Here is a 12217-nt window from a genome sequence, read left to right as displayed (position 1 = left end):
GTACGGACTAGGCCGGCCGACAAGATGGCGGCTCCCTTGGTAAAGATGAATTACAGGCGCCGCCATGTTTCCCGAGAACACACGGACTCGGCTGCCGTACGGTCTCAGTAGTCAAGATGGCGGCACCTCGGAGACCGTCAGAGCTCTAGCCGGGCGACAACAACTTGCGTGTCGCGGAACCGACGCACTGGGCCTGCGCAGTAGGAGTACGGTGCCTGGGAGGCACCAGGAAAAGCGGAAGTGCTTGTGGGCGCCTTTGCAACGGCCGCGGACGCCGCCGAGTGGTCTGTGCAGGTTCGCGGGTCGCTGGCGAGGTTCGCGAACGGGTGCGTCGGGAGCCGAGAGATGGTAAGTGCGCGGTCCCAGGAGGGAGTCGGCGGTTAGAGGTCAGTGAGGTAGGAAATGGTGGAGTCCATTGGTAGGCTCGTGGGGGTCTGTGGTGATCCATAACCAGGGACTGTAGGCAGAATGGGGGAGGGGGGAGGGTCTGTGGTGAGCCTTAACCAGGGTCCCTGGGTAGAATGACGGGGGGTCTGATGGTCCGAATTTTCACTCGTGGGGGAACCATCGGGGAGTTCTCTGATGAGCCATCATGGGGGTCTGTAATGGAAGTTTAGCGGGGATCCCTGATGGTAGTGCCTTGAGGGTCCCGATGGGGGATTCTTTGTGCAGAGTGATGGGGGGAGTTTCGACGAGTTGTGTTGGGGCAGTCTGGAGGGAGCCGTGATAAGTCGGTATCAGGGATCCAGGGGGGCGGGGCCGCCGGTGAGGTTGATCACTCCGGAATCTGAAGGGCACCGTGCTGGGAAGTCTGCCGAATGAATAAAGTGGTGCCTATGAGAGCCTGTGATGGGGGAACCCGTGGAGAGCCATGACAGGGGCAAAATGTGGGGAGTGGCAGGGTGTTTGCAGCGAGCCATTATATGAGTGGGTGTCTAGTGATGGGGGTGTCAGTGGGGTAAGTGATTGGAAACTCTGAGACGAGTGAAGAAGCAGAGTAATGAGGTGTCAGGGGTGAGCGATGGGGAGTGGTCTACAGGGACTACGATGGAGAGATTTAATGAGGAGCTGTGGTGGGAAGTCTGCACTGGGAGACTTGAGATGTGTGGTGAGCCATGATGGGCCTGTACTAGTCGGATGAGGTTCCATGATGGGGGGGGCGGGTCCCACAGGAGGGCGACGCTTCAGATCCAGAGCCTCCAGACGCCGGGGAGGACAGCAAGTCCGAGAATGGGGAGAATGCGCCCATCTACTGCATCTGCCGCAAACCAGACATCAACTGCTTCATGATGTGAGCCCGGGAGAGGCGGGCGGGACGGACACCTGGCCAGGTGGGGTGAAGCCAGTGGGTCCCGCCCCTCACGTCTCCCATCACTCGCCCCATCCTCCGCAGCGGGTGTGACAACTGCAACGAATGGTTTCACGGGGACTGCATCCGGATCACTGAGAAGATGGCCAAGGCCATCCGAGAGTGGTACTGTCGGGAGTGCCGAGGTGAGGGGCAGGCAGCTGGGGCTTTGAGGGAGGAAGAGGAGCTTTCATGGGAGGGTGGGTCGTGGGGAGCAGTGGATGGGTGGCTGTGAGCAGAGTGACTGCGGGTCGGTGCCCTGTGAGCTGTGATAGAAGGGACAGCTCTGCCCTGCAGTAGGGAGACAGAGCCCGTGGGTGGGCCAGAAGAGGAAGGAAGAAAGAGTTCTGGGGCCCCTCGAGGTCTCCCCATGCCAACCCCCACTGGCCCTGCCCTCTGCCCCACAGAGAAGGACCCCAAGCTGGAGATCCGCTACCGGCATAAGAAGTCGCGGGAGCGAGACAGCTCCGAGCGAGACGGCAGTGAGCCCCGGGATGAGGGTGGAGGGCGCAAGAGGCCTGCCCCGGATCCGGACCTGCAGCGCAGGGCAGGGGCAGGGACAGGGGTTGGGGCCATGCTTGCTCGGGGATCCTCTTCGCCCCACAAATCCTCTCCACAGCCCCTGGTGGCCGCGCCCAGCCAGGTGAGTGGCGGCGACGGCTGGGATCGGTGAGGGGCTCCCCCCGGAGGCCCTGCTTGGTTCCTGAGTTCCGGGCCCCTCCGCCAGCATCACCAGCAGCAGCAGCAGCAGCAGCAGGTCAAACGATCAGCCCGCATGTGTGGCGAGTGCGAGGCCTGCCGGCGCACGGAGGACTGTGGCCACTGCGACTTCTGCCGAGACATGAAGAAGTTTGGGGGCCCCAACAAGATCCGGCAGAAGTGCCGGCTGCGTCAGTGCCAACTTCGGGCCCGGGTGAGCATGGGCAGAGCTGGGCGGGGTCAGGCGGGGGGCCAGCGTGTCCAGGAAGAGCCGGCAGGGGCAGGCAGGGTGGGGTCTAACCGCGTTCAGACAGGTGGCGAGCGGCCTGTCCTGTCCAGATGAGCGGGGTGTGACCAGATGTGCCGGGCTGGCAGGGGAGCCCCCAGCCCCAGGTGGACGGGGTAGGGCCAGGCATTTCTAGGTGGTCGGGCCTGGCTGGGGCAGGGTGTTCTGCTGCTGAGCTGCGGGCAGGCTGGTGTGTCTGGGGAGGTGAGGCAGGGCTGTGGGGTGGGGTCAGGCACTTGGCAGGGCGAGGGCAGGGCCCCCCTCCCTCCACCTGGGGCTGACCTGGGCCTTCCTCCTGCCGGCACAGGAATCGTACAAGTACTTCCCTTCCTCGGTGAGTCCAGCCCCCCAGGGCGGGCGGGGCATGCGGGCAGGGCGGTCAGGGCCAGTCCTGAGATTCTGCCCCGCAGCTCTCGCCGGTGACGCCCTCAGAGTCCCTGCCAAGGCCTCGCCGGCCCCTGCCCACCCAGCCGCAGCCGCAGCCGTCGCAGAAGCTGGGGCGCCTCCGAGAGGACGAGGGGGCAGTGGCATCTGCGGCAGTCAAGGAGCCACCGGAGGCCACGGCGACACCCGAGCCGCTCTCGGACGAGGACCTCCCACTGGACTCTGAACTGTACCAGGACTTCTGTGCAGGGGCCTTCGATGACCACAGCCTGGTGAGCAGGCAAAGCGTCCCATGGTGGAAGGGTCAGTCCAGTTGAGTTCAGTTCAGTCGCTCAGTCGTGTCCGACTCTTGGCGACCGCGTGGACTAGAGCACGCCAGGCCTCCCTGTCCGTCACCAACTCCCCGAGTTTACTCAAACTCATGTCCATCGAGTCGGTTATGCCATCCAACCTTCTCATCCTCTGTCGTCCCCTTCTCCTCCTGCCTTCAATCTTTCCCAGCATCAGGGCCTTTTCAAACGAGTCAGTTCTTCGCATCAAGTAGAGGTTACAGAAGCAGAGAGTATCCGTAATGAGGAGAGAGGAGGCAGAGGGTATGGAAGGTTGATGTGGGGACTGAGTAGGTCGTGGGGAGGCCACCAGGAGCGCAGGAGAATCAGCGTTTGCCTCACTGGCAGCCCTGGATGAGCGACACGGAGGAGTCCCCGTTCCTGGACCCGGCGCTGCGGAAGAGGGCGGTGAAAGTGAAGCACGTGAAGCGGCGGGAGAAGAAGTCAGAGAAGAAGGTGACAGGGTGGTGGGTGTGGGGAGGGGACGGGCTGGGGCGCCGGGGGCATCAGGGGTCCGGGGGCGAGTTTAGCCCCTCCCTGACCCCACTCGTGTCGTCCCACAGAAGGACGAAAGGTACAAGCGCCATCGACAGAAGCAGAAGCACAAGGACAAATGGAAACACCCGGAGCGGGCCGACGCCAAGGACCCCGCGTCGCTGCCACAGTGCCTGGGGCCTGGCTGCGTGCGCGCCGCCCAGCCCGGCTCCAAGTATTGCTCCGATGACTGCGGCATGAAGCTGGCGGCCAAGTGAGTCATTTTGGGGGTCTCGGGGGAGTCGGGAAGGACACGGTAGGGCATGACCGGAGCCCCCAGTCAGCCACGTGGCCACTGTTCAGTCAACCAAGCACCCCCCTATCCGTCCACCTGCTCACGCACCCATCCTCCGTCTGCCCGTTCATTTACCTGGTTACGCACCCTTTTACCTTTGAGTCCCCTTCCATCGTGCATTGGAGCGCCCCACTTACCCGCCTCCTTGCTGGCTTCGTCCCCGCAGCCGCATCTACGAGATCCTCCCTCAGCGCATCCAGCAGTGGCAGCAAAGCCCGTGCATCGCGGAGGAGCACGGCAAGAAGCTGCTCGAGCGCATCCGCCGGGAGCAGCAGAGCGCGCGCACCCGCCTGCAGGAGATGGAGCGCCGCTTCCACGAGCTCGAGGCCATCATCCTGCGCGCCAAGCAGCAGGCGGTGCGCGAGGATGAGGAGGTGAGGGCCGCGGCCGGGGCAGCCCGGCGCAGGGCCCCGCGCCTGGCCCTGTCCGGCCTCATGGTCCCCTCCGCCCGCGCAGAGCAACGAGGGTGACAGTGACGACACGGACCTGCAGATCTTCTGCGTCTCCTGCGGGCACCCCATCAACCCACGCGTTGCCTTGCGCCACATGGAGCGCTGCTACGCCAAGGTCAGGGTGTCGGCCCGAGGGGGTGGACGGTGTGGGGACATCGCGGGGTCTGTGGGGGGCAGGTGGGCCGTCCGGCGAGGGCCGCAGCGCACGCCCACAGTTCCCTCCGTTTGTGCTCGCCCCTCCAGTACGAGAGCCAGACGTCCTTTGGGTCCATGTACCCCACCCGCATCGAGGGGTGAGTGTGGGCGCGTGAGGGGTGAGCGCGGGGCGAAGGCGGGGTCAGAAGTGGCCGCCGCTGGTGCGGGCGGGGGCGCTGCCGTCCTCCTCTTCCACGTCCTCCGCTCCACACCCCCAGGGCCACGCGGCTCTTCTGCGACGTCTACAACCCTCAGAGCAAGACGTACTGTAAGCGGCTCCAGGTGCTATGCCCCGAGCACTCACGGGACCCCAAAGTAAGGCTTTCCCACCCCCGCTCCCTTCCTCCGCCCATGTTCGCCCCTGCTTTTCTGATGCAACCCTTCCTTGCATTCCTCCCTTGTTTCTGCCCCCACCTCTCCTCTCGCTCCTTCCCACTCCTCCGAACTTGCCACTTCCCCCACCCACCCCGGGCTCCCCGCAGGTGCCAGCTGACGAGGTATGCGGGTGCCCCCTCGTAAGGGATGTTTTCGAGCTCACGGGTGACTTCTGCCGTCTGCCCAAGCGCCAGTGCAACCGGCACTACTGCTGGGAGAAGCTGCGGCGTGCCGAGGTGGACCTGGAGCGCGTGCGCGTGGTAGGTCCTGACCGCGCGCCTGGCCCTGACCGCCGGTGTGTGGACGCCGCCGGGGTCGAGTGGAGCGGGGCTCCAGGGCTGCTGCTTGAGGCTTCTGCTCCCCGCGCAGTGGTACAAGCTGGACGAGCTATTCGAGCAGGAGCGCAACGTTCGCACGGCCATGACCAACCGGGCCGGCTTGCTGGCTCTGATGCTGCACCAGACCATCCAGCACGACCCGCTCACCACCGACCTGCGCTCCAGCGCCGAGCGCTGAGCCCCGGCGGCCCAGCGTCCTCTCTCCCTGCGCTGCGGGCGGCCCGGCCCCGGACCCCCGTTTGTCTGGTCTGCCATTCATATTCCTCCGACGGCCCCTGAGTCCCTGTGCCCATCCGTCCACCGTCTGACTGCCCGTCTGCCCTTAGCAGGGCCTTGGAATTTCACGTCTTTTGTCTCTCCTTTCTCTGTGCCTGGGTGGGACTGTGGAGTCTGCTCACCTGTGCCTCCCCGAACTCTGGTTTTGTTAATAAAATTTTGATGAAACAAAAAAGCTAACTGTTGGTGGCCTCCACACTTTTCAGTTGCAAATATGTTCCCACCGCCCTAGAGTAGAGGGGCGCACCTGTGCCCCTGAGCGGCTGCAGCACAGGTGTAGGCTCCACGTGGCTGCAGTATCCAGCTGGCGCCCACTCGGTGCTCTGCAGGCCCCACCTTGGGCGTGGGGAGCTGGCTTGCTGAATGAGAGCCCCGTGACCTCCACTGCCATCCAGTTATTGTGAGACTAGGTGTTTGACCGCACTCATTCCGTGAGTGACTGATTCCTGTGTGAACAGGAATGTTCTTACTCTTACACATATTCTCCAGACCAGAGATGTATTAAATGACGTACACAAGGCCTTCCTCTTCTCTACAAACCCCTCTCTCAGGGTGCACAGACACCAGGAGTGCCCCCCACCCCAACCCGACCCAATGTCGGGGCCAGTCAGCCCCAGGCACTGCCTTTCCAGGAAGGATGCACCCTCGTGGGTTGCGCGGACCTGGTCTTTTACCTGCAGAGCAGTACTGCCCTCCCCTGGTGGGAGAAAGAGCTGTGGCCATCGCCAGGCGCGGGTTTTCTGGGTATTCCAGTGACTGTTCATCTTGGGAGGGGGGGGGGGGGGTGGCAGGGAGAGAGGGAGACACAATCGCTGTGGAGCAGATCTTAAGTTTTAAGGGAAGATAAGAAAATTTAAGCACAACAGCTGCCTGCCTGTACTGGGCCCTGCCTACTGAGCAGTGTGTGCCTGCATTATACATTAACCAGGCCTCCCCAAAGGCAGCAAGGGCTGCTCAACTGTAAAGATCAATGTTTTCTCCCCCTTCTTTTGATGCCAGCAATGTAATCCTTAGATTATAACTTTCTTAATGCTTTCCTAATTTTGTAACCTGCGGCTGCTTCCTATGTGTAGATCTGGACTATATATCTTTGGTGAACTTTATGTAAAATGTCAGCGTGTCATTTTGATATATGATCCTTTGTCTCAAATATATATATAACTGTGCCCTCGACTTCTGTACCTTAGAGCTTTCTGAAATACTATTTCCAGGGTTGTAATTCTCAGGTTGGCTCAAAGAAAACCATCTATTTCTCCTTTAGATCGACTATTGATTAATTTTTCATCAACCTAAGCCTTTCTCTGTTCCATGCCTCTCGTTGAAGTGGATATGGCTGACTGTTAGGCAAAGAGGCTTGGAGTTGTCGGCAGTCATTTTAATAGGAGTGGCTGACACAGGTATATGGTGATAGGGAAACATTTTATAGGCTATACATGTTATCAGTCATATTGATTTGTTGCACAAACATTGTACGTGTACTTTTAGAAGTTGAAGCATGTAGAGATACATGCCATGAGTAGCTTGAAAGCTACTAAAAGGATAATAATACATAAAATGAAAACGACAGTCGTCTGTAAAACTGAGTGAAAAAAATACCTAGTCCTGAAGGGAGCCAACTAAAGGATCTCTTTTTTTCTTTCTTTGTTTAATCTTATAACCATTTTGTCTTTTGGGAGCGTTATCTAGGATCATCTATACTTGTGCAGAGGTATTGATGTAAGTGCAGCAAGCAGGGTGAGCAATAGCACACCTCGTTGTTTAGCCATTAGGAAATGAAAGGTAGGGAGTTCCCTGGTGGTCCAGTGGTTAGGACTCTGAGCTCCCAATACAGGGGCATGGGTTTGATCCCTGATCTGGGAACTAAGATCTTGAAAGCAGCATGGTCAAATAAACAAACAAAGACATCAAAAATGAAAAGAAAATGGTAGGGAATTGTATTATCCAGTACAACTGAGTTAAGGAATTGAAGGATGTTCCATACTGTTTGCAGACTCTGGCTGTTTGGCCAATGGTGGCTGATAGATTTACAGCTGTATCTCTCTTTATTTATACTCCTGCCCTAGGGATCAAGAGTCTCAAAAGACTTTGCTACCAGGTATCTTGGTATACTTGTAACATGGGTCTCTTAATTTCTTAATGGAGAGAGAAATGCAGTCCAGCTCTCACTTTTATATAGACATAACATCCCAATAAGCATAGACCTTATAACTGCCAGCCCTTTATGTATCATTCATGGACAGGTGTGTCAATTCCAATGCCACATGTGAAGACAAAACCTGAGGGAGCTAAAGTCATCCTCCCAAGAGAGCTCTCACTGATGGACTCATCAATTGGAAAGTTTGCTAACACTGCTTTAAACCATGGGTCACTTCTCTTGCAGGCTTTCCAAGAGCCATCTGTATGGTATTGGACATAGGGAATTGCTGTCATAAGTTACTTGCTTTTTCTCTTCAAGACATTTGTTAAGTAAGGGATGGAGCAAAAGGGTCCTAGGCTAAGTCATGTTCAATCTCTAAGGGCCAAGGATAGTATCAGATAGGGGATGGACACATTGACAGGCTGGAGAATCTGAACCTGAAAGGTTAAGCCAGAGGGAGATGGATCCAAGTAAGTGATAACATTAGGAATATCTGAAAGTTCAGTGACAGGAATTATGAGGGGCATGTATCAGTCTTGTATTGACTGAGGAATTTGATGACAAATCCAACAATCGGTTAAATGACCCCCCTATACTCTGTGACAACTTGACTAAAGAATTTTCTTTCCATCCTAAATGCTGGGGCAAAAGTATAGATAGAGGTAAAACAAAAACACTCAGTGTTGACAGAGAGACAGACAGTTGGTAAACAGTTCAATTGAACTAGTAGGATGAGTCCAACAGGGCTGGTCCGGACTCTTGGGTTAGCTATCTGCTGTTGTTAGTGACTTCTTAATCCAGTTTGTCTTAGTCAAAGACAAGGTGTCAGAAATAGGAGTCACAGTCCATTTAGGAGCAGAAGCCCTTTTAAAAAAATGAGAGATAGGAAACCAGGGTTTACTTCTTTCAGCTTTACAACAGAGATGTTATTTAATAATACCTGATAGGGCCCTTTCCAAAGCAGCAGCAAAGAATCTTGTATTTGATACCTTTTCCAGTAGACAAAATATCCAGGTTACAACCCATGATCCAAAAGGTCTTCATCTTCTAGGAGCTCATTGTGAAGGAATTAGTTACCAGCTTTTCATTTGGGGCTTCCCTGGTGGTTCAGAGGGTAAAACATCTGCCTGCAATGGGGGAGACCAGGGTTTGATCCCTGGATCGGGAAGGTCCCCTGGAGAAGGAAATGGCAACTCACACCTCTATTCTTGCCTGGAAAATCCCATGGACAGAGAAGCCTGGTAGGCTACAGTCCATGGTGTCGCAAAGAGTCGGACACTACTGAGCGACTTCACTTTCTTTCACTTTTCATTTTCCTTAAGTACCTTAAGAAGTCCCTGACATTCCTTAAAAACCTGGAAATAGAACTGCCATATGACCCAGAAATCCTACTACTGGGCATACACACCAAGGAAACCAGAATTGAAAGAGACACATGTACCTCAGTGTTCATCGCAGCATTTTTACAATAGCCAGGATATGGAAGCAACCTAGATGTCCATCGGCAGACAAATGGATAAGAAAGTTGTAGTACATATACACAATGGAATATTACTCAGCTATTAAGAAGAATGCATTTGAATCAGTTCTAATGAGGTGGATGAAACTGGAGCCTATTATACAGACTGAAGTAAGTCAGAAAGAAAAACACCAATATAGCATATTAATGCATATATATGGAATTTAGAAAGATGGTAACGACAACCCTGTATGCGAGACAGCAAAAGAGACACAGATATAAAGAATAGACTTTTGGACTCTGTGGGAGAAGGCGAGGATGGGATAATTTGAGAGAATAGCTTTGAAATATGTATATTACCATATGTGAAATAGATGACCAGTTCAAGTTTGATGCATGAAACAGGGCACTCAAAGCTGGTGCAATGGGACAACTCAGAGGGATGGGCGGCGGGGGAGGTGGGAAGGCGGTTCAGGATGGGGACACATGTACACCCGTGGCTGATTCATGTCAATGTACGGCAAAAACCACCACAATATTGTAAAGTAACCAGCTTCCAATTAAACTAAATTAATTAATTTTAAAAATTAAAAAAATAAAAAAGATAATGTTACAGAAAGTAAAACTGAAACATTAAGTCAAGTACCAACAGCTTTTTTAAAAAAATCACTGGGCAATACATCTAATGATCCAAGAGCTCATCCAGAAATAAAATCTATAAGCAATCTTTAATCATTTCAGAGAAGATGGCGTCTGTTAGATGTTATTTGACTGACACAGGACATGCCCTTTAGAGAAGTAAGAAGCATCATTGTGAGAATTTATAATAATTTTACCATACATCATACTGAAATTCAAAATAGAGAAAAATGTCCTGGGTGCCTGATAGAAGATAATGGAGGTGACTGAACAGAATTCTAGCTTCCACTGATGGAAAATAACAATGCAGGAATGAAAGATGTATGAATCCAATACAATAAAAAGCCACTATAATCATAAAAAAAAAAAAAAGTCCCTGACAACAGTGCAGCATATCATCACCCTTACATAATATTGATTTGTACAAGCCTTCATCTGCTGCATAGGACATCCAGTGGTTATTTCAAAAAGAGACAGTTGATGCTTAGCAAAAGGAGTGGGGGCTTCCCTGGTGTCTTAGTGGTAAAGAACTCACCTGCCAATGCAAGAAACATGGGGTTGATCCCTGGGTTGGGAAGATCCCCTGGAGAAGGAAATGGCAATCCAGTCCACGAGTTTTCCCTGGGAAATCCCATGGACAGAGGAGTCTGGTGGGCTACAAAAGAGTCAATCATGACTTAGCAACTAAACAACGACAACAAAAGGAGTGGACCTAAGACAGAAGCACCAATGGGAGAGCTCTTGGCCATGAAAGGTTAAAAGCCCCTAAGAGTTTTGTCAGTTACATTTTGATGGTGCTGTTGGTTCTTTCTTTCAGCCCTTAAGATCGGGAATGATAAGTGATTTGAAAATGCTGCACTGTTGGCTAAATGTCACAAATTAATTTAATTATTTGTCCAGTAAAGTGAGCCCCTATATAACTGGATCACTATATAACTTGAAAGTGATTCCCCAAACAGGAATTATTCTTTCCAACAGTGATTTACCTGCTGCTATAGCCCTTGCTCTCCTGCAGGGAAAGCTTCAACCCAGTGTGAAAACATACAGATCAACACCAAGATACATTTATATCCTTGAGATATAAATTGCCATACTTCAAAGGGCCCCTTAGGAAGGGGAACGTGGCCTTCTGACCCATGCAGTGGTTTTCTGGGATTATATTTAGGGCATAGAGTACAGTGAGTACATACTTTACAAGACTTTATGGCAGAAAGTTTCCAAAACTGTTGTTTTCTCCATGAAACTGCCTTTCAGTTGCCCAATGAATTAAAGAAAATATATGCTGCAGTAATGGCCATTGTACTCTTACAAGCACTATTGGGGTTTTTTAAAAATCAGGTCCAAACCATATTTGTGAGATGGGGTAAAAAACTCCCACTTTTTTGTTGCCACATCTGTTTATCTTCTTTAGTGGTGATTTCTTGAGCCTGTGGAAAAAATTCTCCCTGGGTTAGCAGGGTTCACAGAGGGCAGTGGACATTCTCAAAGCTGAACAGGAGGAATTTTTAAAGTTGTCCATTTGCAGCGTCAGCAGGCTAATTTCCTTTAGCTTCCCTAGTGTCAGATTTGGGATGTCCTTGTGTTTTAATAATTGCCAACCGCTTTAGTAGTTGTGTAGCATTTAACAACTGCAACCTGTTTTTATAGGCTGTCTTGAAGAGGTTAAAAACCCTCATTTCTACTGCATTCCAATGTTGTGTGCCACTCCAAAGGCATAACAACAGCCTATATATATATATATATATATATATATTTACTATCTGGGTTTTAGCTAGTTGACAATCTTGGGTTAAGGCAATTAATTCCGCTTGCTGTGCTGACTTTGTTGCTGGTAAATAAGAGCTTTCAATTATGTTCACTGTGTATGTCATTGCATATCCAGTTCGCTAATGTCCCTGTTCATCCCTTAAGTCGGGTCCTTCTGTAAACCAAATTAAATCAACGTTATCAATAGGAATTTCTTGTAAGTCATACCTGGAACAAGAATTTAGTCTGTTGATAAAATGCAGTCGGGACTTCCCTGGTGGTCTAATGGTTAAGAATCCAACATGCAATGCGGGGACACGGGTTCCATCCCTGGTCGGGGAGCTAAGATCCCGCATGCCCTGGAGCTATTAAACCCCTGCACCACTACTATTGAAGCCCACATGCTCTGGAGCCCCTGCGTTGCAACTGGAGAGAGTCCATGCACTGCAGGGGAAGAGCCACATATCACAACAAAGATTCTGTGTGCTGCAACTAAGACCCGATGCAGCCAAATAAGTAAATAAAATATTTAAAATAAATAGATAAATAAAATGCAGTCTTGGTTGTTTTCTTCCTGTGGTGCTGAAAGCAAGGTTGCAAGATTAAGACTATTACATTGTGGTTCATGCTCATCCAGGGACACTTTAAAAAAAAGAGATTGTTACACTGAATGAAGGTAATATTAGGTACAGAAAGCAACAATAGTTCATAAGAAGCTAGTCAGC

The 12217-nt window shown here is 52.4% G+C and overlaps 1 protein-coding gene across 1 annotated transcript; it reads left to right on the top strand.

Moving 5' to 3' along the window:
- Positions 1–107: 107 nt before the first annotated feature.
- CXXC1 (CXXC finger protein 1) lies at positions 108–5686 on the top strand. The gene is made up of 15 exons (XM_043889441.1): positions 108–348; positions 1173–1291; positions 1394–1494; positions 1756–1991; positions 2076–2261; positions 2641–2667; positions 2744–2989; positions 3395–3502; positions 3610–3794; positions 4042–4249; positions 4332–4442; positions 4571–4620; positions 4741–4837; positions 5005–5157; positions 5267–5686. Exons 1-15 carry the CDS (start codon positions 346–348, stop codon positions 5411–5413), a joined length of 1977 nt encoding a protein of 658 aa, XP_043745376.1. The 5' UTR covers positions 108–345; the 3' UTR covers positions 5414–5686.
- The last annotated feature ends 6531 nt before the right edge of the window (positions 5687–12217 follow it).

This window comes from Cervus elaphus, chromosome 27 (assembly GCF_910594005.1).
Source record: "Cervus elaphus chromosome 27, mCerEla1.1, whole genome shotgun sequence".
NCBI classification, from domain to species: domain Eukaryota; kingdom Metazoa; phylum Chordata; class Mammalia; order Artiodactyla; family Cervidae; genus Cervus; species Cervus elaphus.
The sequence above is the reverse complement of the archived record's forward strand: the minus strand, read 5'-3'. Positions and strand labels throughout refer to the sequence as shown.